Here is a 27,690-nt window from a genome sequence, read left to right as displayed (position 1 = left end):
CCTGGCATTCTCTCTACGCTAGACAATCTGAACAAAAAACTTACTGGAACCTACACTGGCCTCTGCCTGTTTGAGCCAAAGCCGTCCTACTCTGACTCAGTCCACTCCGACGATGGCCGCTGTATATGGTGGTCTGCTTTTAAACCTTGGCGCGCTACGTCACGCGCCTGCGCAGTGCAGACCCTTCTCCCCGAGCAGTGTTTAAAAAAAAAACCTACTTTTTCTACCTGATTTCTTCACTCCTTTCTTCAGCTGCTTGCTTCGACATATTTTGACATTAGCATTTATTACTAACTACATTGCTATTTGTCCTTAAAAAGCAGAATTAATTGATCATGACACTTGCTTATTTCTGCTGTGAGAAAAGCGGAATCATAAAACTGTGGTGGATGTTGGAACTTGTGATCACCAGCAGTGCTCTTTGTAACTTCATGCATCCTCCAAATCATGTGATAGCAAATTATGACAATAATTCTTGGCTTGTACCTGTAAGTTTTCATTGTTCTCGTACTGCCTTCTTAGACCTTAATTTTAGAAAACTATTGACATGATTTAAAATCCCTTTGTATATGTAATTATTGGTAATTTCTACAATGTTATTTTGTCATCTTTGTAATCCAGATTTTGCTGAGCAGTGATTTGAAGCATATGATCTATTGTATGACTCTTGAACTTTTGGTTCAAAATTCTGTGAGTTTATTGACCTTATCAGGAAAGACAGAATAGTTAACCGAGAGACATTAGTTCCTTTAGTTCCTTTGAACTGGTTTTGCAAAACTAATTGATTTTTTTATTCTTTCTTTTTGGTGCAAAATACTGTTGGTAATTAGCAGTGATTCTTAGTATAGCCCTGTAAGTTCAAAGCTAAATTATTAGTTTTTTGTAGTAGGATTTTCATTTCCATATGGTGTTCTTAATAAATTTCATCTTTTATTTGTAGTGAATGCCAATTTTTTTCTCCCACATGCTTAATCTGCACTTGAAACTTCAATTTCATACACAATTAAATTTACATAATAGGGCTGCCGTACTTGCTGCCCTAGGTTTCACAAATAATATTTCCATAACCGTTAAATTTGAATTATTCGTTTGAGGAAGGGATTCATCTTGAATTAAATAAAATCGTTCCTTTTTCAAAGATTTTGTTTTAAAATAGTCAAATAAATGCAAATTGAAAGCATGATTGAAGTAATCTATAATTATGTTTAATCAGCAGCTGAATAAATATTCATTTCAACTTTCTCATTTCTTTTTCATTTCCACAGAATTATATTAAAGGGTTTTATCGATCTCTTATTAAATTCTTAGCTCACAGCAGTTTAACAGTAGTGGTTTTTGCACTTTCTATACTATCAAGCCTAACTCTGAATGAAGAGGTGGGAGAGAAGGTAAGAGCTGAAATGCCCTCTATTAATCTCTTGCTCAATATTTGGCAGTAGCTACTATTATTTTGCTGTATGTTTTCATTGACTTATTTTGTGAAAGGCTTAGATAGAATGGACTTAGGATGTTTCCAGTAGTGTTAGAGGGTACAGCCTTAGAATGCAAAGATGTCTTTTAAGAACAGGGATGAAGAATTTCTTTAGCCAGAGGATTGTGAGTCTGTGGAATTGATTGCCACAGATGGCTGTGGAGACAAAGTTATTGGGTTTAGAAAAGCTGAGGTTGATAGGTCCTTCATTAGTAAGGGTGCCAAAGGTTGTGGGAAGAAGACAGGAGAATGGGGTTGAGAGGGAAAATAAGTAAGTCATGATTGAATGGAGAGACAGACTCAATGGGCTGAATGGCCTAATTATGCTCCTATGTCTTATGGCCTTAATGTTTTAATTCTTTTCTGGATTATTTCATAATTATATGAAACATCAAGGAGGGTCTATTATTTTTGGGTGATTTTGTTTTGACTAATTTCCTTTCCTTGGTCATTCTTAAATCTTTTGCTCATTTTTTCTGACTTTATAGACATAATGTAACATGCGTTTCAGTTTTTTAAAATTGATTGACTAGAATGCTTTCCAATTCTTCTTAGAAGGGTGTGCCTTCAAAACATTAAAAGTGTAATTGTAGATATATTATGAGGAAATGTGTATATTTTAATATAGTGCCTTTTAAAGCAGTAAAAATTCAATGCACTGTACATGAATTCAATCTTAGAAAATGTGTAGACTGAAACATGATAAAGATTGATTGAAAATGGGCTTCTAGGTTGTCCTGTGGGATTGAGAATTTCAGTTCTATGGATTCTGACATAGCTGATGAAGCTGCTGCAGATTGCTTGAAATACCAGGTGTTTGGGAAATGGTATGCATTTATGTATTTTCACCTGATAAATTGACTTGAGATCCTCATTGCATTCCAATTTTAAATAGTCATGGGTTAGGGGTTTTCCACACATCATATGGATATTGCCCATTCCTCTTCTGTGTTGACCTTTCCATAAAAAGGTAAACCTATCATCTTTATTCTTTCACCCGTTGGTCTCCTGCCGCGTGTCTCACTCAAATGTGGTGATGTCATTGTTAAAAGATCTTAGTTTCTGGACTTTTATAGTGGAGCAATGTTAAAGTCTGTTATAGTTGGGACTCCATGTGGATCCTGACTTTACAGGTCCTCAACTTCATATTGAGGGGGGAGGTGGCCTGTGTATAATGTCTTTAAATTATCTACCGCATGGCCTTGATGGAGCAGCTTCAGATCCAAGCTGACTGGAGGTGGCCTCTGTTACATGGATATTAGCGTTCATGTAGATGGATATGTACATTAGGAGTTGTTCAAACATCAAAGACAAGTGTATGCTCCTTTGCACATATCCTTGATAACTGCCATTTCCTCACTTCCTCTAAGCACCCTCCCATTGTAACCTCTCACTATCAACAGCATAAAGGAAGAGAGACAGAGAACTTTAGAAAGGCTAATTGCATAACTGGGGTGGCAGGATGGAGATTCATCTCTACCAAAGGAGGTGTGAGGCGCTTCTTCTGCCTGCTATCCTGCAGGTCACCCTTGTGCAAGGTGTAGCACCTACTGAGCCCTCCAGTCATGGTTACGTGAAGCCTTGGGAGTAGGTGGTGGATGGTTCTACAAGCAGCTGATATATATCATGTCCTAGTTATGCAACCACTGACACCCAGGCAGACAATCTCTGAAGAGGATTGATAATGGCTGGGGCCACCAGTCTTGTAAAGACACTGCCCAGAAGAAGTCAATGGCAAACCACTTCTGCAGAAAATTTTGCCAAGAGCAATTGTAGTTATGATTGTCTACATCATACAACATGGCACATAATGATGATGATAAATAACACAACTAAAGATTTGGACAGCTAAAGCACCAATCATGAACTAAGAATATGCAGTTACATTCAGTAATTATATAAATAATTGCAGGGACAATAAAAGGAAATACAGAATAGCTCCAGACATAGAGATTTAAGACTATATGAAAAAATGCATTAGGAGTATGATTCAATATATTCCCAAGAAAGGTGAATGCCATTTCATCTAAGTTAGGATGTAGGCCCAGTATAGGTTTATGGAGCATGGAAGATTAGATACTGGCAAGAAAGAATTAGAATAATCTTTTTTTTTAAAACAGCGGAGGCAAGATAGAAGGGGACTTTCTGTAAAATGATTATTTAAACGCTTATCTTGAGATCAAATCAGGCACTGAGATGGAAATAATATGACAGTGTCAAAAGAGTGGAACCAGGCTAAAGGAAATCATTCCTTGTGATGGTGGAGGTCTGGGCCTCATGCAAGGGAGGGGACAATAGCTTTGCTTTTTTAAATGCATAATGGAAGGAGTTTGATTGCTATAATGTGGATGTCAGATAGACACCTGATTAATATCTAGCTATTGAGAACTGAGAAAGGTAGTGATAAGGTGGATGCCCATTTTGACTCTTTAGGATGCCGATAAAACTGCAAGTGTAGTGTGTGTATTTTTGGCAGATCTGTGGCACAATAATGTTAAACATGGTTTAGCCAGATTAGTTAATAAATGGCTGAATCAGCTGCGTAGGAGATTTTCTAATTTATAGCTAGGAATTCCTGAGTTTGAGAAGGATCATCAATTTTTACTGGGTATGAAGATAGCAAAAGTGGAGAAGAGAGATGAGATTGATATCTGGATTATTGTAGAGAATGGTTGGCCAATTACTGTGTAGTTAAAATAAGAGTAATTTAGAGGGTAGGATGCTCAATGCCCGATAGTAAAGCAGCTTCTGGAGTATATTTAGAGAAATGTTACAATTTACATGCAATGTGCCCATTCTCAATTTTAGTTGGTATAATATGTATAAACAGAATGAAGATCTTAATGAAATCTAGAATATTCTGGCTTTCTACTTTATTTATGCTTCTCATAATTTTCTGGTCTCTTGGTCTAAAAAGCACAACCCAAGTTTGTCAACCTTTCCCTACAGCTCATATGCTCCACTTCAGAAAGCATTCTAGTAAACATCTTCTGTACCCTTTCCATCGTATCCACATCCTTCCAATAACAAGGCAACCAGAACTGCACACAATACTCCATGTACAATCTGACTAAAATTTTATATATCTACAGCATGGCTTCCTTACTCTTATACTCAACGCCCCTACCAATAAAGGCAAGCATGCCATATGCCTTGTTTACCACCTTATGCATTTGTTTAGTCACTTTCATTGAACTCTGGACTGGGCCCTCAATGCCATTAAGAGGCCTACTGTAAATTGTATACTCTCTCCTTTCATTGAACTTCCTGAAGTGCAACACCTCATGCTTCCCTGAATTAAGCTCCATCTGCCAGTTCTTTGCCCATATCTGTAATTGATCTACATCTATCAGTGTTTTACTCTATAACTCCATGAATCTTGGTGTCATCTGCAAATTTGCTAATCCACCCATCTATATTTTCATCCAAACATAGATATATATCAGAACAACAGAGGTCCCAGCACCAATTCTTGTGGAACACCACTGGTCTCGAACATCCAGCCAGAATAACAGCCTTCCATTCCTACTCTCCATCTTCTATCAACGTTCTGAATCAAACCTTGCAATTCACTCTAATTCCCATGCATCTTTATCTTCTGAATCAACTTACCATGAGAGATCTTATCAAATCCTTACTAAAGTCAATGTAGAGAACATCCCTCAGCAAGCACCTTTGTCAACTCCTCAAAAAACCCAGACAAGTCTCAAAGTTTGATTTTGTTTTAAATACAGCTATTTCACGCCAAAAACATCCACCAGACATTCCAACTTATATTTAATATTCTGGTCAATGGAGATGGAACACTGACCAGAAAATATGCTGTAGATCTTCTGGTGGATCTCCTCAAGAATCCCAAGATTGCAGATTTCCTTCAAAGGTAAGGTATTCTTTAGCAGTGTTATATGAACATTGCATCTATAAACTTTGGGTAGGAAACAGATTGTCATATTCTTTATACTAAATCTTCAAAATATTTTTGAACATTGGATACTAGATCCTTCTTTCTTTATTAATCTTTTTATTGATTTAAAAGGAACATAAATACAAACAAGAGGAGAATTATCTCAAATATATGTATATCAATAACAATACAAACCGAGATTAAGATAGACATTATCAAAATCATACACAGGTGTCCCCCGATTTTCGAACGTTTGCTTTACGAAACCTCGCTGTTACGAAAGACCTACATTAGTTACCTGTTTTCGCTAACAGAAGGTGCTTTCACTGTTACGAAAAAAGGCAGCGCGTGCCCTGAGCAGCCAACTTCCTACCCCGGAACTGCATTCTAGCCGACATTGCTTAAACACGTGCCTGTGAGCAGCCGTTAGCAAGAAGAGTTCTACGGTATTGGAAAAGCCTAAAAGAGCTTGTAAGGGTGTTAGACTTAGCGTAAAACTAGACATAATTAAGCGTTTCGATCGTGGTGAACGAAGTAAGGGCAAAGTGAGTTTGGCTTGTGGAAGCTGACGAAGATGATGTTGAAGAGGTTTTGGCATCCCATGACCAAGAACTGATAGATGAAGAGCTGATGCAATTGGAAGAGGAAAGGATAACAATCGAAACTGAATGCAGTAGCGAACGGACCGAAAGTGAAGTCATCCAGGAACTGAATGTGAAGCAACTGCATGAAATGATAGAAAAATGCGCGAGGATAAGCAGTCAAGCATACTGTTGTTTTTCAAGCCTTCCACAGCAGACAACGAACCTCGACCTTCGACATCGAGGCAGGCAGACATAAATGAAGATGACCTGCCTGCCCTGATGGAACCAGACGATGATGAGATAACACCCCATTGTCCCACCACCCCAATCCCCGGGCCGCGGACCAATACATTGCCGTGGAGAATGCAGTGGTAGCTGGGGCGCACCCAACACATCTTTAAGAAAAAAGCCAAAGTAAGCAAACTAATTAATTAGGTGCCGCTCGGCATGTAAATGTCGGCCCAGATCAGAGGCGATTGCTGATCTGACATTTACGTGCTGGGCGGCACCTAATTAATTAGCTTGTTTATTTCGGCTTTTTTCTTAAAGATGTGCTGGGTACATCCCGGCCACCGCTGGACCGCTGCATGCTTCGTGGATCAGTATCGGTCGGCGGCCTGGAAGTTAGGGACCACTGCACCATCCCAACCTCCGACGACTCAGCCTAACACATCATCATCAGTGTGCTCAGCGCTGTCTTCCCAATTGCGGTAAGTGATACTGCACTGTACATACATTATTTCTACTTTATATAGGCTGTGTATTTTTATGTGTTATTTGGTATGATTTGGCAGCTTCATAGCTTAAAGGTTACTGGAGAGAGTGTTTCCGCCGAGAGCGCTTGCGTAAGATTTTCGCTACGGAGAACATTGCGGCAATGATTGTAGAGAAGTGTTTCTAGTTTATATAGGCTGTGTATTTATCATATCATTCCTGCTTTTACTATATGTTACTGTTATTTTAGATTTTATGTGTTATTTGGTATGATTTGGTAGGTTATTTTTTGGGTCTGCGAACACTCACAAATTTTTCCCATATAAATAAATGGTAATTGCTTCTTCATTTTACAACATTCCGGCTTACAAACCATTTCAAAGGAATGCTGTACCTTCGGATGGCAGGGGAAACCTGCATATTGTTAAGCTAGTATAAAATATATAATAAAAAAAAAGAAAACCGCAATTCCCCTCTTATCAGTCCATGAAGAGGAAAGAAAAAACTTTGAATTTTAAATGAAGTAAAAAAACCCACTAAATATATTAAAAGAAGAAACAAAAAAAAAGGGACTGGGCAGTCCATTTTGAGGGTACGACCAAAAAAAAAGAAAGTTTCTGATCAAATCTAAAACTTCGGGAAAAAAAATTGGAAGAGTAATGAATCAAATTAAATGAAAATATTGAATAAAAGGTTGATACTAGATCTACTTATTCATAATTTTGGTAGCTAATTACTTTTAGTGTTGGTGCATGGCCAAGTGGTTAAGGCGTCGGTCTAGTGATCTGATGGTCGCTAGTTCGAGCCTCAGCTGAGGCAGTGTGTTGTGTCCTTGAGCAAAGCACTTAACCACACATTGCTCTGCGATGACACTGGTGCCGAGCTGTATCGGCCCTAGTGCCCTTCCCTTGGACACATCGGTGGCATGGAGAAGGGAGACTTGCAGCATGGGCAACTGCCGGTCTTCCATACAACCTGGAAACCTTCCAAGGCGCAAATCCATGATCTCACGAGACTAACGGATGCCTATTAATTACTTTTAACACACACAAGAATAGAAGAAAATAGACCAGAAGAAGACAACTGGTTACTCAAACTTGCTCTGTTATTCAACATGATCATGGCTGATTGACACGGAGTTCAACTTCTCTTCTGTATCAGTTCAGCATAACTGGGAAAAAAAATTGTCAACCATCACTTTACTATTGATTTACATTTTTTCTGATGACTAGCAATCCACAATTTCAAAACAGGAAGAAAAAGTCTTGGCAGATTAGTTCATGTTAGAAATAGCAGCCCAATAATAATCTTTTGAAAAATACATTTGAAGAAGGGTGTCAAAAATGTAATTTTATTTTGGGCTGCTTAAGTGTATATTTCTTTCTCCCTTAGTATCTGATGTAATGTCTGTCACTTAAGAATGAAGACCAATCATGATTCATCCATGGCACCAGGTTATTGATTGTGTGTGAAGCTTCATTCAACACATTCCCTTTTCAGGTTTTTCTGAGCTTTTGTTGAATCTATTCTAATTGATACTCCAATCTGTATTGGTAATTATGATATATATTTTACACTAATGCATTCGAGTATGAAGCTTGAATGTCCTTTCCAGCTTACAAACCTTTGATTTCGCTACTGGCGGGATGGATTTGTCAGCTGCAGACATCTTTTCCTGTGTGGGAGCTTAGTTTGTGGCTGCATCTCCGTTTTGCAAATTGTTTAAATTATGAACAGTTCTCAAGATTGGAACCTTGCCGTAGTCTGGGGAGTTTCTGTACAATGGGAACTCTCATGAAACTGAATAGAGACATAATTGTGGCGTATGATCAAGTGAATGATGATATAGCATTGTTCGTTTTTTCTATCTCTTTTGTGCCTTCCTTGAATTTGATTGATGTCTTCTACATTCTTCCTTCCAATCTTCTTTAATCCTTGTAGTTAAGCAAAGCTTAGTGTATTATTTCATTCTATAGTTGGGAATAACTTGATGCAAGTAAATTTCTTTTTTAACTGCATTTCTTTTCTCTTGTTATTGGCTATAATTAGATTAAAATAAAGGCTTACGCTTCTATATTTAAATCTACAATGAAATTAATTTAATTGCATATTAATTAATGCAATTTCTACTTTGGTACTTTACTATTCTGTTGAGCTACAAGAGAGCATATTTCCAGTGATGGCATTGCTGCAATTTAAAATGTTTTGAAAAGGACAGGATGTTACGATGATTTTGATAGAGCCTCTTTCTGAATGCAAAAGTGAAAATTGAGTTTGTAATAACAAATTAAAACCTGAGACTATTCAGTAAACATGTGGAACAAGTTTTTTTTTATCATTTTAGGTACGAGCATTTCAAATCATGCTTATGTCAAGTGTTAGGTCTTCTTCGTGGTAAAGATTCAGATTCAGCAGCTAAGGTATGTATGTAATATTTAATTTATAGGTGTATCATAAATATAAACATACATATTTCATTTTTTCACCTAAGAAAAACAACAAGGAAAAGGATCAAACTGGTAAGTATTTAAACTTGCAATTTTTGACTTGAATCTGATGAATGGTGTCTCTAAAACAGTGTCTAAAACATAAAAGCTAGTATATGAATATGCTTTTATTCTTGTATGTTGTTTTCATCTTGTTTCTTTTTTTCAAATATATTTTTTACTCTGAACAAGAAAGGAAGTACCCTTAAGACATAGGAGCAGAATTAGGCTGTTCAGCCCGTCACGTCTGCTACACCATTCCATCATAGCTGATCCGTGATCCCACTCAACCCCATACACCTGCTTTCTTGCCATAACCTTTGATGGCCTGACCAATCAGGAAACTATCAATTTTTGCTCCACCTTATCTAGACCTTTTAACATTCGGTAGGTTTCAATGAGATCCCCCCTGCATTTTTCTAAATTCCAGTGAGTAAAAGCACAAGGCTGCCAAACGCTCCTCATATGTTAACCCCTTCATTCCCAAAATGTGGAGCAGCTCTCATTGATGCTTGTCTCCTGCTCGGCAAAATTAAATGAAATAAATCAGATGAAACATTCTCTTAACAAGTCCTTAAATTGTGTCTTTCCAATTAGTGTCTTGTATTGTCCATTGGAATTTTTTTTTTAAATCCCCACTTTCCTGAGAAGCTAACTGGACTGAATTAATTGGTTTATTTATCCCATTTTAACATCAATACTATGTGTAATGAAAGAGCTTAGAAAGATGATAGAATCCTGCTGTTTCATCTTTTGTTTCGATTTAGAATGCTTTTACCTAGGTGATTTATCCATTTTTAAAGACATAAACTCTCTGACTTGCTGAGTGTCTCACTTTTGTCTTTATTGTTTCTAGATTAATTATAGAATAGAAGATAAAATCTGATGGGTAGTGCATTCGTTTAGTATGATTGTAACCCATTTTAAATTCCGTATATGCTAATACAGCTTTTCTGTCCTGCAGATCCTTGAATTACTAGTTGCATTTTGCTCAGTGAACAGTCTCAGGAGAATATTATGCCATGCAGTGTTTGGAGCTTCTGAAGAAAGACTCACAGCAGCTAAACTCAAATCGCAACTTAAACCTTCAGAGCCAATTATTACTCTCATCCATTGGTCAAGTCAACCACTAGAGAATCCTGAGAGGTGTTCATTACTTGCTCTTGTTCTTCTAAAGGAGTTATTTGAGGTACATGGTCTTTATACATCTAAGTGAGTGAATAAATAGAGAATGAAAAGCTAAAAGCTGCTTGCATTTTATAAACACTTATAACTTTATAAACTCTTTAAAGATGTAAATTCAACTTAGAGGTTTTAGAATAAAAATTTGCAACCAAATTTTATAATGCTTCATTCTAGAACTGAGCCAGTTAAATTAGGCTAAGATATTTCATAAGACCATAAGACATGGGAGCAAAATTAGGCTATTTTGCTCATTGATCTGATCCACCATTCCATCGTGGCTGATTTATTATCCCTTTCAAATCCATTTCCTTGCCGCCTTCCTGCAACTTTTGATGCTCTTACTAATCAAGGATCTATCAACCTCCACTGTAAATATACTCAATGACTTGGCCTCCACGGCCGTCTGTGGCTATGAGTTCCCCTGATTCATCACCCTCTTGCAAAAGAAATTGCTCCTCATCTCTGTTGTAAAGGAACGTCCTTGTATTCTGAGGTTGTGCCCTTTGGTCCTAGACTCCCCCACTAGGAAATATCCTCTCCACAGTCACTCTATCTAGGCCTTTCAATATTGGATAGTTTTCAATGAGATTCGCCCCCCCCCCCCATCGGTTCTTTTAAACTCCAGCAAGTACAGACCCAGAGCCACCAAACGCTGGAACAATCCTCACACATTAATCCTTTTATTCTGCAATCATTCTTGTGAACCTCCTCTGGCCCCTCTCCAAAGCCAGTACATTTTAGATAAGAGGCCCAAAATTATTCAATACTTAAGTGTGGTCTGAGTAATGCTTAATAAAGTCTCAGCATTACATCCTTGCTTTATATTCTAGTCCTCTTGAAATGAATGCTAAGTTTGCATTTGCCTTCTTTACCATCAACTCAATTGCAAGTTATACTTTAGGTTTAGGGAATCCTGCATAAGGACTCCCAAGTCCCTTTGCACCTCTTGATATCTGAATTTTCTTCCCACTTAGAAAGTAGTCTATGCCTTTATTCATTCTACTAAAGAGCATAACATAGATTTCCCTACACTATGTTCCATCTGACGCTTCTTTGCCCATACCCCCAATCTGTTTGTTTTCTCAACACTACCTGCCCATCTTCATATCATCTATAAACTTACAACAAGGCCATTAATTTCATCATCCAGATCTTAGATAATGTGAAAAGAAAGTGTTTCCATCACAGACCCCTGTGGAACACCACTGATCACCGGCAGCCAACTAAAAAATCCTCCTTTATTCCCACTCTTGCTTCCTGCCAGTCAGCCATTCTTCTTTCCATGCTAATATCTTTCTTGTAATGTCAACAAATGTTTCTCTTAATTTGTGAGTGGGTGGAGAGGAAAGCAAGAATGAGCATCCAGTTATTATTTGATAGCAGGACTTTGACATTACACAAGATGCTTGAGGATCTCAGTTGGTAAGGCAGCATTTATGGAGGAAACTGGACAGCCAATCATTTGAGTTGACATCCTTCATCTGGACCAAAAGATAGAACAGAGATAGCCATTATAAAAAGATGGGGTAAGTGGTGGAATAAGAGTTAACGAGCAATAGATGAGAAGGAGTATTAGGCAGATGGAAGAGGGAAGAGTGGAAGTAGCAACGGAAGCTGGGAGGTGATAGGTGAAGGAGCAAAGGGATGAAGATAATGGAATCTGATTTGAGAGGACGGTGGAGTATGGGACCAAGTGAGAGAGATGGGGGTAGGTAGATGGGAATAGTGAGGGAGAAAAACAGAGGAAGAGGGGGAAGAAACAGCGTAATGGCGACATTCATCCCAGCCTTCATGGTGATAAAATAAACTGTGTCTTCTTGCATCGTGCTGATAGAGGTGAAGATTAAGAGTCACGGGTGAGGAATTTCAGAGGCCAGGTGGAGAAAATAAATGGGATTGAATAAGTGGATTTCAGAAAAGTTATCTAGTGAATACTTCAGTGGTTGGTAAGTTGATGGAAAAGATCCTGAGAGGCAGGATTTATGTTTATTTGGAGAGACATAATATGATTAGGAATAGTCAGCATGGCTTTGTCAAAGGCTTATGAGCCTGATTGAATTTTTTGAGGATGTGACTAAACATGTTGATAAAGATAGAGCAGTAGATGTAGTGTATATGAATTTCAGCAAGGCATTTGATAAGGTACCCCATGCAAGGCTTATTGAGAAAGTAAGGAAGCATGGGATCCAAGGGGACCTTGCTTTGTGGATCCAGAATTGGCTTTCCCACAGAAGGCAAAGAGTGGTTGTAGATGAGTCATATTCTGTATTGTGGTTGGTGATCAGTAGTGTGCTCAGAGATCTGGGGCCCCTTCTCTGTGTGATTTTTATAAATGACCTGGATGAAGAAGTGGAGGGATGGGTTAGTAAACTTGCTGATGACAGAAAGGTTGGAGGTGTTGTGGATAGTGTGGAGGGCTGTCAGAGGTTACAGGGGGCATCGATAGGATGCAAAACTGGGCTGAGAAGTGGCAGATGGAGTTCAACCCAGATAAGTGAGGTGGTTCATTTTGGTAGGTCAAATATGATGGCAGAATATAGTATTAATGGTATGACTCTTGGCAGTGTGGAGAATCAGGGATCTTGGGGTCCGAGTCCATAGGACACTCAAAGTTGCTACGCATGTTGACTTTGTGGTTAAGAAGGCATACGGTGCATTGGGCTTCATCAACCATGGGATTGAGTTTAAGAGCTGAGAGGTAATGTTACAGCTATATAACATTAGCTGGTCAGACCCCACTTGGAGTACTGTGCTCAGTTCTGGTCACCTCACTACAGGAAGGATGTGGAAACTATAGAAAGGGTGCAGAGGAGATTTTGAAGGATGTTGCCTGGTTTGGGGAGCATGTCTTATGAGAACAGGTTGAGTGAACTCGGCCTTTTCTCCTTGGAACGGCAGAGGATGAGAGGTGATCTGATAGAGGTGTATAAAATGATGAGAGGCATTGATCATGTGGATAGTCAGGCTTCTTTCTAGGGCTGAAATGGCTAACATGAGAGGGCACAGTTTTAACGTGCTTGGAAGTAGGTACAGAGGAGATGTCAAGGTTAAATTTTCTATGCCGAGTGTGGTGAGTGCGTGGAATGGGCTGCCGGCAACAGTGGTGGAGGCGGATACGATAGGGTCTTTTAAGACACTGCTGGATAGGTACCTCGAGCTTAGTAAAATAGAAGGCTGTGGGTAACCTAGGTAATTTCTAAAGTAAGTACATGTTTGGCACAGCATTGTGGGCTGAAGGGCCTGTATTGTGCCGTAGGTTTTCTGTGTTCTATGAATGCCATGGAACAAAACAATGTTTTGGCCTTAATTTATTCTGTTACTTTCTATTGCGTTCATTAGGAAATAATTGACTGTACCCTTTGGATCACAGTTGAGCCATTTATGGAGCTGCTTTTTCCTGTTATCTTGGAGCAGTTAAAGATTCCAGACCAGTCTTTAGAGGATGCTCTATTAAAAAAGAAATATGAGCGAATTGCAAAGGCACTTGATGTCCTTTTGGATATCCTTTTTGGTTAGATATGATAATCTAAAGCATAAGCACTGAAGTTAACATGAGTATTGAGAATATTAAACATTCTGAACAGCTATTAATTTACTTTATTCGGGTAACTGAAGTTTGTCTTTGTTAATTGAATTAATATTGTGTTTGAATGTGGGGATATTTTTACAAAACACCCTAACTGAGCTAAATAATATACAATCTGAAAGCAGCAAAAAAAACTTTACTCTCTTCTTGATGGAGTGATATTCCCTCACATTTTTTCAGAGCAGATTTACAGTTTAGTATTTTCACCCTGTAAAAGAGAGCTGAGAGCGCTAATGAATTGAACATCTATGTATACAGAAATAAAAGTTTATAAGTTTTTTTTTTCGTTTTCTATTTCCAAAATTAATATAAAGGCTTGTGTGTTTTGGAAGCTAAGAAGGTTTTCCAGAATTTTTTTTTAATTCAAGTTTTAAGTTTAATTGTCAGTCAACCACACATGAATACTCATGAATACAGCCAGACGAAACAGAGTCACTCCAGGGCCAAGGTGCAAAACACAATACCAACAGTCATACACAGCATGAGGCACATATAAGATAGTAGTAAAATACAGTCACGCTTCCTCCAGCACCTGATTCCGCTGCCTACATCTGGGCAGGCTACAACTGAGGCCGTGCAGCTCCCTCACCATTTGCCAATAATCCAATGAATTGCACTTGCAGCATTCCACACCACCAATGTCTAACAGGGTCTTCTGATCACAAGAAAAGTGCCTGAAATGACTGCACAACTCCTTCACACACTGATGCCTCTCCATCGCAGGTATCATCACAATCCGCGCCAAATCTAGCTCCTTCAGTTTCTCTGCCAACAGGAAATTTGCTGATGGGGTAAACTTGCAGTACTTTAAGTTTTTAATGTCCAACAGGCTCTTGCATTTGTAAAAAATACATTTTAAAAAGGAAATAACGCCTTTGGTTGACTCCATAGAAGCCACTGCATATGAGTGCCACCATCTTACCAGAAGAATTGAAATCTCTGATATAACAATTTGCATGTGCCACTGTAACTTCATCGTCTGTAGAGAAATTTAACCTATGCTATTATAAAACAAAAATTCATTTACAGGATATGGGCATTGCCAGCTGCCAGCATTTATTGCCCATCCCTAGTTGTCCTTGCGAAGGTGGTGATGAGCTGCCTTCTTGAAGTCACTGCAGTCCCTGAGGTGTAGGTACACCCACAAATGTCATTAAATGTAGCCAAAGCTGGTGAACCACCTTATGTGTCCCTTGAAGTTGTGATAAAACTATAGAATAATTTAGCAAATACCAGTAAGTGGCAATAGTCTTTTGGTGCTTTACATTTTTACTTGACTAAAGGAGATCTAATTAAGTGAGGGCTAATCTTAGATTAAAGCAGGTATGTTCAATGATGGAGGAAGCGAAAAGTGCTTTGCATTTTTTCTTAACTATATTTACTGCTTTGTGGAGATGACACAGCAAAATTACAGATTGCTAAAGTTCTCACTGCCAGAAATTGTATTTCAATTCTGGAGTATCAGTTTACATACAATAGGATGGATGTTGGCTATCGGAGCAATATAACAGATGTGGAACTATGGTAAGCATTTGGATTGCCTTTTCTTAAAAAAAACAAGAAAATACTCTTGTGGGATCTTTTCAAGCATTTATTAACTAGCCTTAGAATGGTATTCAGCAATTTAAAGAATTGTTTTGGTGGCAGGAGATTCATATATTTTGTTCTAGCATTAACTGGAAGGGAAGTTTTTGTTAAATGCATTGAATTTAAAATCCTCATCCAAGTGATCTTGCCTCTTCTGTGTCCTATTATTAAAAACTTCTACAGTACAGTATTTGCTTTGTGCGCTGTTTGATTTGCCTTGGCTATTTGGTTTCATATTTGGAAACCCCTTCTAAGCCTCTCCCCTCCTGACTTCCTTGGAAGTTCGTCCAAATCATCTCCTCAGACGAAATTTTTGGTATGCCCTCTGAATTTTAAGTTCTTTTGGGGTACTATCCATTTACCTTGAGCTTATTCTGAGCACCTTTGGATTTTTTTTAATAAACGTTCACAAATCCTAACTGGCTTTGGAACATTAAAAAGAGGAAATTTGTTTCCTGTGGCATGGATGTTCAAAGAATACCAGTTCAGGTGGCTGACAAATGATTTAGCAGTGACATGACAAAATCAAAAAAAATTAAACAGTTTAATGTACTGTCTGAAAAGATGGGAAAAGCAGATTTGGTAGTAATTTTCTCAAAAAAGGATAAACATATGGGTAAGGATTTGTTTATGTAATAGAGAAATTTAATTTCTATGGTTCATTTTTCTAAATTTCTAAATTGCTTCATATAGTGTTTATTTGTTATGCTCATCATTTATGGCAAAAGTAAAATAAGCACTTGTAACCCAAGAATAGCTTATAATTGACATTGTTATAATTTTTATAAACTTGTATTTCTTTCTTCATTCTCCAACATGTTAAAAAGTAAAATAGGTACAGATATTGTCTTAAAGACTCTTACCCTTATGAGTGGAGTCAAACAGCTGGTGCCGAACATGGAAGCAAGCTTTTATAAGATTTTACAGGTAATAATTAATGGTGCGTTTAAAACTTGTATTTCTAAGAGGTCTTACTACTTATTTATATTTTGGTTAATAAAGATATTGCATTTAATGTGTTAATTCTTGAACCACTTTGAAAAATGTGATTTATTAGCAAGTGGTAGAATATTGGCCCAGATGTTTTGTGAATGAAAGATTTTATTATGGCAGCTGAGAGTCATCAGGAATCCTTGGATGATCTCTGACCTGTTTAACAACAGCAGCTTGCTAAATTGAGTGTGAAAATTCATCAATCTAAATGGAAGTAGTATAAGTTAGAATATTTAACTCAAAGTATTTACAGGAAAAAAAATGGAGAGGTAAACAACAACAAATGTATTGTTAGAGACAAAGGAGGCAAAGTTTAAAGTTAAACTTGAACGTAGTATTTTTCTCTGTTGATATTCAACAATAATTAAAAACTGAAGGAATAAGATTTTGTCTGGTCTCTAGAAGGTCTTGATCTTGCATAGTTGCTTCCTAAGATATTTCTACATATTTCTGAATACAAGAGGATTAACAGCAAAGGGTGTTTGATATCCATTCTCCCTGCTTACTTGGTTGAGAGATCTTTAGTTTTCTTATTAGCAATGAATTTTAGGTGAGTTGTACATGGATGTTTCAGCTCAAGTGTTTCAATGAGATTTTCCAGCAATTGTCACTGACTAAACTCGTAATAGAGTTGCCCATCAAACGTACTTGAGCTCCATAGTTTGGTTCTAACTGCATGCCTGAATAGAAGCAGCTAATACCCCATATAGCATCTGCATCAGTAAAAATGAATGGCATATCTTAGAAATATATTTTGAAGCCTAACTGAAGTATGTACCTGGAAAGTGATATGGCCTAAGCCAGTGTACTTCCAGGAGAGGAGAGGAATATGCCCACATACCTGCATTGGAATAATTCACGCTGACCACAGTGCTTGTTTTGGGATGGCTGCAATTATACCTATCATTAATTGATGATACTATAAAACAGTAGAACATCTACTATCGCAGCTGAGAAGAAAATCTTGGCACTTCCTTTTTAATGTGTCAGAGATTCACTGAAGGATAAAACTTGCTTTTGAATTATATATTTTCAGAGAAAATATTTCATTTGGAATATCGTTGGTATTTTTTGTAAAGAAACATGATATTTTAAAACTATTTCTGTTCTGTATCTCATAATAATATGTTTAATGCAGCAGATCTCAGTGGTCTCTCAAATAACTCACCTAAATGCCTGTTTTTCCCTGTTATTTCTTTTATCTAAAAGGTATCCATATATGCATTCTCTTTTCATCTTCCTCAGCTCCTGTTTTGCATATGGTAATCATTTTCCTAAGGAATTACAAACATACTTCAAAATTGTTAGCTGTTTAACTGTTACTATGTTGAATTCCTTCCAGCTCCTCTGTACCTTACAGAAGAGGAGAAAATTATGAATTGTACTACAAAGTTTGAACAAAGAATTGGCTTCATTAATTTTTATTTTTTTTTAATGCTTCCCCCAGGACCAGCGACTTACTTCAGCTTTGTCATTTGCATTGACATCTGAGCACAGAGAGTATGTACAGTTTGCGTTAAAGATTCTGTTTGAGGCAGCACCTTTGCCTGATTTTCCTGCTGTCATGTAAGTGCTGGTTTACTTTTACTATTGGTTGTTTAGAATTATCACTGTCTTGTATAACAATTTTACACTTTATAGAGCATTAATATCGTAACTGCTTTGAATGAAATATAGTATGTTAGTTCTTGGAGTCAATGTGAAAGAATCAGTCAGGTTTAATCAGAATCAGACTTAATATCACTGGCATATGTTATGAAATTTGTTGTTATGTGCAGCAGTTCTTTGCAATACATAATAAAAATTGTAAATTTCAGTGAGAAGTATGGGTATATATACTCTGTGTGTGTGCGTGTGTATGTATATATATATTTTTTTAGAGTTAGATTAGTAGTGCAAAAAGAGAAACAAAAAAGTAGTGAGGTAGTGATCATAGGTTCAGTGTCCATTCAGAAATTGGATGGCAGAGGAGAAGAAGCTGTTCCTAAACCATTGAGTGTATACCTCATGGTAACAATGAGGGGAGGGCATGTCCTGGGTGATAGGGTATTTAATGATAGATGCTGCCATTTTGAGACATCGCTCCTTGAGGATGTCCTGGATGCGGGAAAGGCTGGTGCCCATGATGGAGCTGACTAAGTCTACATCTGTCTGCAGCTTATTTCGATCATGTGCAGTGGACACCCCCCACTCCCCCCCCCACCAATACCAGACAGTGATGCAGCCAGTTAGAATGCTCTCCATGTTACATCTGTAGAAATTTGCAAGTATCTTTGGAGACTTACCAGATCTACTCAAATTCCTAATGAAATGTAGTTGTTTTCGTGCTTCACTTAAAGCATCTAAGATAGTAGATCAAGGAATGGTATTCAACAAGTCAAGTATTTCTATGATATCACCTGCAGTAAATAAAAGCAGACTTGTATTTTGAGCAACAAATAGTTTGATGGAGGAACTCACAAACAAGAGAAAATCTACAGACGCTGAAAATCCAAGCAATACATAAAAAGTGCTGGAGGAACTCAGCAGTCCAGGCAGCACCTATGGAAAAGAGTACAGTCGACATTGTGGACTGGGACCCTTCTTTGGGACTGGAGAAAATGATGCTTCTCTTTTGACACAATCATCCCTCAGAAGCTGGTCGGTAAATTGTCCTCTTTGGGACTCAACACCCATCGCTGTAATTGGGTCTTGGACTTCTCGATGGAAAGATCCTAGTCAGTCCAGAGTTAGTAGCAACATCTCAAGCTCCATCATGCCTTCCAAAGCTGTGTGCTCAGCCTGTTGCTGTTCATGATGCTGACTCATGATAGCATTGCCAGATCCAGTTCAAACTGCATTATCAAGTTCGCTAATGATACCACAGTGATTGGCCTCATCAGCAACAATGAGGAGTCAGCATACAGAGAAGAGGAGAGAAGGTTTTCAGGTACTGTGAGAACAACAACCTGAGTCTAAATGTGGACAAGACAAAAGAGCTGCTTGTGGACTTCAGGAAGGCACAGGTCGACCACTCTCCATTGCGCATCAAAGGTTCTGCCATGGAGAGAGTTAAGAGCAGAAAGTTCCTTGGTGTGCACATTATGGAAAGTTTAACCTAGGTCTAGCCAACACCTTCTTATTAGTCAAGAAGATACAACAAAATCTATACTTTCTAAGGAGATTGAGGCATGCAAAGCTCTTCCCCCTCCTTTTTACAGCTTTATACAGGTGCACAGTTGAGAGTATCTTGTCTGGCTGCATTGTTATGTGGTATGGAAGCTGCAAGGCATCAGACTGCAAGACTCTACAGAGGATAGTAAAAATTGCCGAAAGGATCACTGGGCTCTACCCCCCCCCCCATATGTGACATTTACCAAGGGCGTTGTATACGAAGGGCCCCAGGCTCTGTTGAGGATTGCTACCATGCATCTCAAAATCTCTTTGATGCACTACTATCAGAACCAAAGTACAGGAGCATTAGGGCTAGGACTCCCAGAATGGGTAACAGCTTCTTCTCACAGGCTGAGACTAATGCCTCAACTGAGGTCTCATCACTAGGGTAGTGAGCTGTTTACTATAATATTTACTGTTTACATTTTACCTGTGCTGTGCACTACATGCACTTTGAATTATATTTTAACTTATTTGTGGTATTACTTTGTTTTATGTGCTGTGTATGATGTATATTTTGTGCATGCACCGTGTTCTGAAGGAACGTTGCTTGGTTGTATATATGTACAGTCAGATGACAATAAACTGAAAGAGGGGAGGGGTGAGTGGTGTACAAGACCCCAAGGTGAACTAAAGAGGGGAGGATGACTGGCTGATGGTAGGGAAGGGTAGAGTTAGGAAACAGGCAGATAGATAGAAACATAGAAAATAGGTGCAGGAGTAGGCCATTCGGCCCTTCGAGCCTGCACCACCATTCAGTATGATCATGATCATCCTGTACCTGCCTTCTGTCCATACCCCCTGATCCCTTTAGCCACAAGGCCCATATCTAACTCCCTCTTAAATATAGCCAATGAACTGGCCTCAACTGTTTCCTGTGGCAGAGAATTCCGCAGATTCACCACTCTCTGTGTGAAGAAGTTTTTCCTCATCTCGGTCCTAAAAGGCTTCCCCTTTATCCTCAAACTGTGACCCCTCGTTCTGGACTTTCCCAACATCGGGAACAATCTTCCTGCATCTAGCCTGTCCAATCCCTTTAGAATTTTATACGTTTCAATAAGATCCCCCCTCAATCTTCTAAATTCCAGCGAGTATAAGCCTAGTCGATCCAATCTTTCATCATATGATAGTCCTGCCATCCCAGGAATCAATCTGATGAACCTTCTTTGTACTCCCTCTATGGCAAGAATGTCTTTCCTCAGATTAGGGGACCAAAACTGCACACAATACTCCAGGTGTGGTCTCACCAAGGCCTTGTACAACTGCAGTAGTACCTCCCTGCTCCTGTACTCAAATCCTCTTGCTATGAATGCCAGCATACCATTCACCTTTTTCACCGCCTGCTGTACCTGCATGCCCACTTTCAATGACTGGTGTATAATGACACTCAGGTCTCGTTGCACCTCCCCTTTTCCTAATCAGCCACCATTCAGATAATAATCTGTTTTCCTGTTCTTGCCACCTAAGTGGATAACCTCACATTTATCCACATTAAATTGCATCTGCCATGAATTTGCCCACTCACCTAACCTATCCAAGTCACCCTGCATCCTCTTAGCATCCTCCTCACAGCTAACACTGCCGCCCAGCTTCGTGTCATCCGCAAACTTGGAGATGCTGCATTTAATTCTCTCGTCTAAGTCATTAATATATATTGTAAACAACTGGGGTCCCAGCACTGAGCCTTGCGGTACCCCACTAGTCACTGCCTGCCATTCTGAAAAGGTCTCGTTTATTCCCACTCTTTGCTTCCTGTCTGCCAACCAATTCTCTATCCACATCAATACCATACCCCCAATACCGTGAGCTTTAAGTTTGCACACTAATCTCCTGTGTGGGACCTTGTCAAAAGCCTTTTGAAAATCCAAATATACCACATCCACTGGTTCACCCCATCGTCAAAAAATTCTATAGGGTTCGTCAGACATGATTTTCCTTTCACAAATCCATGCTGACTTTGTCTGATGATTTCACCGCTTTCCAAATGTGCTGTTATCACATCTTTGATAACTGACTCTAGCATTTTCCCCACCACTGATGTTAGGCTAACCGGTCTATAATTCCCCGGTTTCTCTCTCACTCTTTTTTTAAAAAGTGGGTTACATTAGCCACCCTCTAATCCTCAGGAACTAATCCAGAATCTAAAGAGTTTTGAAAAATTATCACTAATGCATCCACTATTTCTTGGGCTACTTCCTTAAGCACGCTGGGATGCAGACCATCTGGCCCTGGGGATTTATCTGCCTTTAATCCCTTCAATTTACCTAACACCACTTCCCTACTAACATGTATTTCCCTCAGTTCCTCCATCTCACTGGACCCTCGGTCCCCTACTATTTCTGTAATCTGTGGAAGCAGAGAAAAAAGATGTGAGTCAGATGAAGGGGGTGGGTGTGGTGAAAGTAAAGATAGGTTCTGGACAGTGATGAGTAGGAGCACAAAGACTGCTAGTGCTTGCATCTGAAAAGAAAGGTAGGTGATGATGCAAACTATAAGAAGGGAGGTGAATGGCAGTTGGAAGCGGGAAAACCCTGTCGAGGGACTGTATGTAGGAGGAGGATGAAGATGGGTGAGGAATGGAAAAGGGCCAGAAACGGGAGGATTGGAAGCAGAAAGAGAGAGTCTATTTTTAAAGTCTGTAATTTTTGCTTTTAATGATGTCTTGTAACAATCAAACTTTATTTTTGTGATTGCTGCATTACCTTACAGTGTAGGACAAAATTTTGGTTCCTCTTTAAAAGCAAAGATTAAAAAGAGTGCATGTATCATAGCTAAATTACATTGTCTTGCCTTTGTTCCCATGGTGCCCCTGCTGAATTGCACCACAATTGTCAAGCATCATCACTTAAAAATATAGTAAAATTGATAACCTGTTTGAGGGCTTGAGTGATTTCAATCTGCTAGATTTTCTGTATTTCAATGCTCTTCCTATCAATGCACTAATGCATTTTAAATTGACTTTTTATGTTGCAAAATAATGTACAAACATAAATTTTCCTGCGAACCAATTAAGTTTAAAGGGAACCCAGAAACGGGTTCCTCATGAGTGGGAAAGGAACCTGGTAATTTAGACCCCTGTGAGTGAGAAGAGAGGGCAGGGACCAGGGCCATGGTGATTGGGAAGGGAGCTTGCAAAAGTCATCTGCAAACCTACAAACTGAACCAATGGGATTTCTGAATCATTGGATAACAGATTTTCAGAGGTTTGTTGTAACACCTGTTGTATTTGTGGGAGAGATAAAAGGAGCAAATTCTTGATTTATAGCTTAAGGTATTAATTAATTGAAAAGTGATTTAGGGTGAGGAGTTGTTTCGGTCATTTTGATTAATAGAATTTTTATTAAAGTATAAAACACAAATATAATTGCAAGTTGGGCTAATCATTTGCTGTAATTTGTTTTCATTATGTTGCAGTCATTTTTTGCATTTAACATGGTAAATTTTCTGGTATGTCACAAATCTACAAAAATTGTGCTGTGTCAATTCTTGGACATATTCTGATTGGCTGTACAGTATATGTTCTCGATAATGACCTGTCTGCGATACTGTAGGTATTACATTAATGTAAAACCTTCTTGATTCAATTAATTTGTTGGAGGAGCAATGCTATATATTCCTTCTGGGTCGCCTCGACCTGATGACATGAACATTGATTTTTCCAACATAGTAATTTCTCACCCCTCTCTCCTCTCTTTATCCATCATCCATTATGGTTACCCTTTCACCCCTTCTCAACTATCCATCACCTCCCTCTGGGTCACCTTCCTCAATCCCTAGTTTCCTTGGTCCACTCCTCTTTGATTATATTCCTCCTCCTTCAGCCCTTGACCTCTAACACCTTTCCCCTCCCTGCTTATTTCATCCCACTCCACCACCCACCCACCTTCCGCCTCACCTAGTCCCACCTATAATCTGCCATCTGCCAGCTTGTATTCCTTCCATTCCCCCCCCCCCCTTAATCTTATTATTCCGGCTTCTGCCCCCTTCTTTGCCTGTTCTGAGAAGACTGGAAAGACCATAAGTGATAGGAGCAGAATTAGTCCATTTGGCTGAATGAGCCTGCTGTGCCATTTCATCGTGACTGATTCATTTTTCCTCTCAGCCCCAATCTCCTGCCTTCCCCCTGTGTCCCTTCATGCTCTGACCAACGAAGAATCTATCAACCTCTGCCTTAAATATACGTTTGTACATACAGACAAGGCCTCCACAGCTGCCTGTGGCAATGAATTGCACAGATTCACCACTCTCTGGCTAAAGAAATTCCTTGTCTCTCTCTGTTCTAAGAGAACAGCCCTCTATTCTGAGGCTGTGTCCTCTAGCCTTGGACTCTCCCACCATAGGAAACATCCACTCTATCAAGGGCTTTCACCATTTGATAGGTTTCAATTAGGTCACTCCTCATTCTTCTGAATTCCAGTGAGTATAGGCCCACAGCCATCAAATGCTCTTCATGTGACAAGCTGTTCAAACCTGGTATCATTATTATTTATTTCTCTCCCTTGATGCTGCCTGACTTACTGAATTCCTTCAGTGTTTTGTGTGTGTTGTTCAAGATTTATAGCATCAGAAGAATTTCTTGTGTTTACAATAATAGCTCTCTTTTCTTTTTAAGGCTTGGAGAAAGCATTGCTGCCAATAATGCTTGTAAGCAACAGAATTCTGATCACGTGATTAAAAACATACCTGTCCAGCAGCAATCAACAAACTTCATAACACCAAAGTGTTCGAGTACCGCTGATGCAACCAGATCAAATATTCATGAATTAATTGATAAATTGCAAATGGGAGCAGAGGTTTGTACTGCATGTTGATTGGATTTAAAAGATACCTAATTATGGTAACATGCTTTTGATATTGTATTTATGTATGATTGATATTGATAAGCTTACTGAGTTCACAACAGATATGTATTAATTGCCCATAGCACTTGGCCTTAATCTGTTCAACTGATAACGTGCAATGAATAGATAAAATTGTAGCATTTTTAGATTGATGTTTTAAAATAAAAGCCTCAAGGTACTTGATGGGGACATCATTAAATAAAATTTTCCCAAAATCACATAAGGCAATATTATGACAGATGATTGAAAATTTGGTCAAAGTGAAATGTTTTAAAGATGGTGAAACAGAGTGAATTAAGCACATCTGTGTCAATGTTATTGCCTTATCAGTTTCAAATCTTAGCTGTTTGTCATTGGAGGAACAGACAGCACTGATGGAACTATCTGGATTGCCCTGAAGTCCTCAAATGGGAAAGCATAGAAAGCTGAGAGTTTCCAGTTGCAGGGCGTTATATAGAAAGGGGAGGATACTCTGTTGAATATTTGAAAACAAGGATCAAATATATCAAAACTGAGCTGTGTCTTTGAGCGAAGGTACGTTAATGCATATAAGTGATTGGAGAACGGGAGTTTTGTGGAAATTAATACAGAAAATGGTTTTGAGAAATGATTAGGCTGCAGATGAAGATTTTATAGCCCAAGGCCAGGAACAGCTGAGTCATATGTGTGAAAATGGGTTGACCTAATCACAGCATGGATTTATAAACTTTTCTGGATTAAATATATTGTACACAGTTAGGTTCATTCTCAAATACTGTAGTTCTTGTGGAGAAAGGTGGAGTAAGTGGCAGAACAGGTTTGTAGTTGAGACCAAACATTGTGGCATCTTTCTTCACAGTAATTAGAGGAAAGTTCTACTTTTCTAATATTGGTTATTTGCTGAACATTTGATAGTTTATAGATACTGTACTTATAGTGCAGTCTTTTCTAATAAAAGCCTTCAGCAACCTTTTTATGTGGCATCTTATCAACTGTATTTTTAGGATTTCATCGATACATCAATCAGTTTTCCTATATCCATTCTGCTTAATATGTTGCAAATAAATTTGTCAAAGTTGATTTCCTTTTCATAAGATCATGTTGACTTTGCTTGGTTATATTTTGATTTTCTAAATATCCTTCCACTTCTGTATTTCATAGTAATGTTTTTGACCTTGTCTTGCTGAACACCTGAAATCTTTTCCCCCTTGTTTTCCACAAATTAGTATTTTATAAATTTGTTTACATTTACATTTAATCTACAGCTGAAGGAACAAATCAAGGATGTTAGGCTTTCAGATGTGATGGATGTCTATGAACAGAAGCTTTCCTCCCTTGCAGTAAGTGCTACTCGAAAATGTTAAATAAACTTTAAAATTGTGATGTTGAGTAAATTCAGATTCAAATTAGTTTATTGTCCTATATACCAGGGTACAATGAAATTCCTTGTTTGCGTGAAGCTTGCAGAGTAAACAGTATACATGATATAATAACTACAAATGAAATCTCATGTTCCAAAAATTAATAATTTATCATGTACATTTATATTAATAAAATTGATTTTTAAAATTCAGAAACAGGAAAATATTGGACATATGTACATATTTCTTGTTTGAAAGATAAATGATATCCATATATTCAAATTTTTCAAATATTTCCAACATGACAAAATAATTTAGAGGAGTGATTGAAAAGTAATTTTATATTATGTTAATTTCAGCTCCATAATTTAAAAAATGCATTAAAGTTTAATTGTTCATTTTGGTTCATTGCAAAGCAAAATCAGGTGGTAGGCAAAAAAAATAGTGAAGGATGTATGTCATCATATACAATATAAAACTGCTTCAGAAAACAGCTAGAGATAAAGTGCAGTACAGGTAAATGATAAAGTACTATATCATAACAGGGTAGACTGTGATGTCAAGAGTCCATCTTATCGTACTAGGAACCATTCAATAATCTCGTACAGTGAGGTGGAAGCTATCCTAGAGCCTGATGGAACATAACTTCTAGACTTTTGTGTCTGGGGAGAAGAGAGAATATCTGGGGTGGGTAGGGTGTTTGATTATGCTGGCTGCTATACTGAGGCAGAGGGAAGTATAGGCAGTGTCTACGGAGGCTGGTTTCTGTGATATGCTGAGTTGTGTCCACAACTCGCTGCATTTTCTTGCAGTCATGTGTAGAGCAGTTGCCATACCCAGCCAATATGTATTCAGATAGAATGTTTTCTAAGGTGCATCAATAAAAATTGGTAAGTGTCGACACAGACATGATAACTTTCTTTTGCCTCCTAAGGAGCAGGTGCTTTGGTGGGCTTTCTTGGCTGTGGCATCTTTATGATTATAGGAGAAAGAACAATCAACCCAGACATATTCTACCTTCCTATTATAGCCTTACTGAATTTTTGATCTCAATTCTTTTTATCCTTCTTTGTACCACATTGCCTTGATACCAGACAGTTCAAAAGATCAAAGTAAATTTATTATCAAAGTACATCTATGTCACTACATACAACACTGGCATTCATTTTCTTGCAGCCATACTCATTTGGTCTAATAGAATCAATGAAAGGCCGCACCCAAGAGGGTGGACAAACAACCAATCTGCAAAACTATGCAAATACAAAATTTAAATAAGGATACATAAAAAAACGATAATTATTGAGAACATGAGATGAAGAGTCCTTGAAATTAAGTCCATTGATTCTGGCAACAGTTCAACGATGGGGCAGGTGAAGTAAATGAATTTATCCTAACTGGTTTAAAAGCCTGATGGTTGAGGGGTAATAACTGTTGCTGAACCTGGTGGTGTGAGTCCTGAGGCTCCTGTACCACGTTCCTGATGGGAGCAACAAGAAGAGAGTGTGATCTGGGTGGTGGGGATCCCTGATAATGGATGCTGCTTTGCTGCACAGCATTCTGTGTAGATGTCCTCTGGAGGGGAGGGCTTTACCTTTAATGGACTGAGCCATATCCACTAACTTTTGTAGGATTTTCCATCGAAGGCCATTGCTGTTTCCATACCAGGCTGTGATGACTGGTTGTCAATATAGTCTCCAACATATATCTATAGACATTTGTCAAAGTTTTAGGTGTCATGCTGAATCTTTGCAAACTTGTAAGAAGGGAGAGGCACCGCTTTGCTGTCTTTATAATTGCACTTGTGTGCTGGGTTGAGGCCGGGTCCTCGGAAATGATAACACTGAGG

The 27,690-nt window shown here is 38.4% G+C and overlaps 1 protein-coding gene across 4 annotated transcripts in view; it reads left to right on the top strand.

Moving 5' to 3' along the window:
* cip2a (cellular inhibitor of PP2A) overlaps positions 1–27,690 on the top strand; it is a 120,312-nt gene that overhangs the window by 58,539 nt on the left and 34,083 nt on the right. For all 4 annotated transcript variants that reach the window (XM_063050602.1, XM_063050604.1, XM_063050601.1 and 1 more), the window contains 10 exons: positions 1,266–1,388; positions 5,206–5,351; positions 9,018–9,093; positions 10,124–10,348; positions 13,684–13,843; positions 15,313–15,454; positions 16,345–16,444; positions 17,958–18,076; positions 24,276–24,456; positions 25,749–25,823. In XM_063050602.1, the coding sequence (XP_062906672.1) occupies positions 1,266–1,388; positions 5,206–5,351; positions 9,018–9,093; positions 10,124–10,348; positions 13,684–13,843; positions 15,313–15,454; positions 16,345–16,444; positions 17,958–18,076; positions 24,276–24,456; positions 25,749–25,823 (1,347 nt within the window). The remainder of the gene's footprint in view (positions 1–1,265; positions 1,389–5,205; positions 5,352–9,017; positions 9,094–10,123; positions 10,349–13,683; positions 13,844–15,312; positions 15,455–16,344; positions 16,445–17,957; positions 18,077–24,275; positions 24,457–25,748; positions 25,824–27,690) is intronic.

This window comes from Mobula hypostoma, chromosome 6 (assembly GCF_963921235.1).
Source record: "Mobula hypostoma chromosome 6, sMobHyp1.1, whole genome shotgun sequence".
Lineage (NCBI taxonomy): Eukaryota > Metazoa > Chordata > Chondrichthyes > Myliobatiformes > Myliobatidae > Mobula > Mobula hypostoma.
Note: the sequence above shows the minus strand (reverse complement) of the source record. Positions and strands in the feature narration are given on the sequence as shown.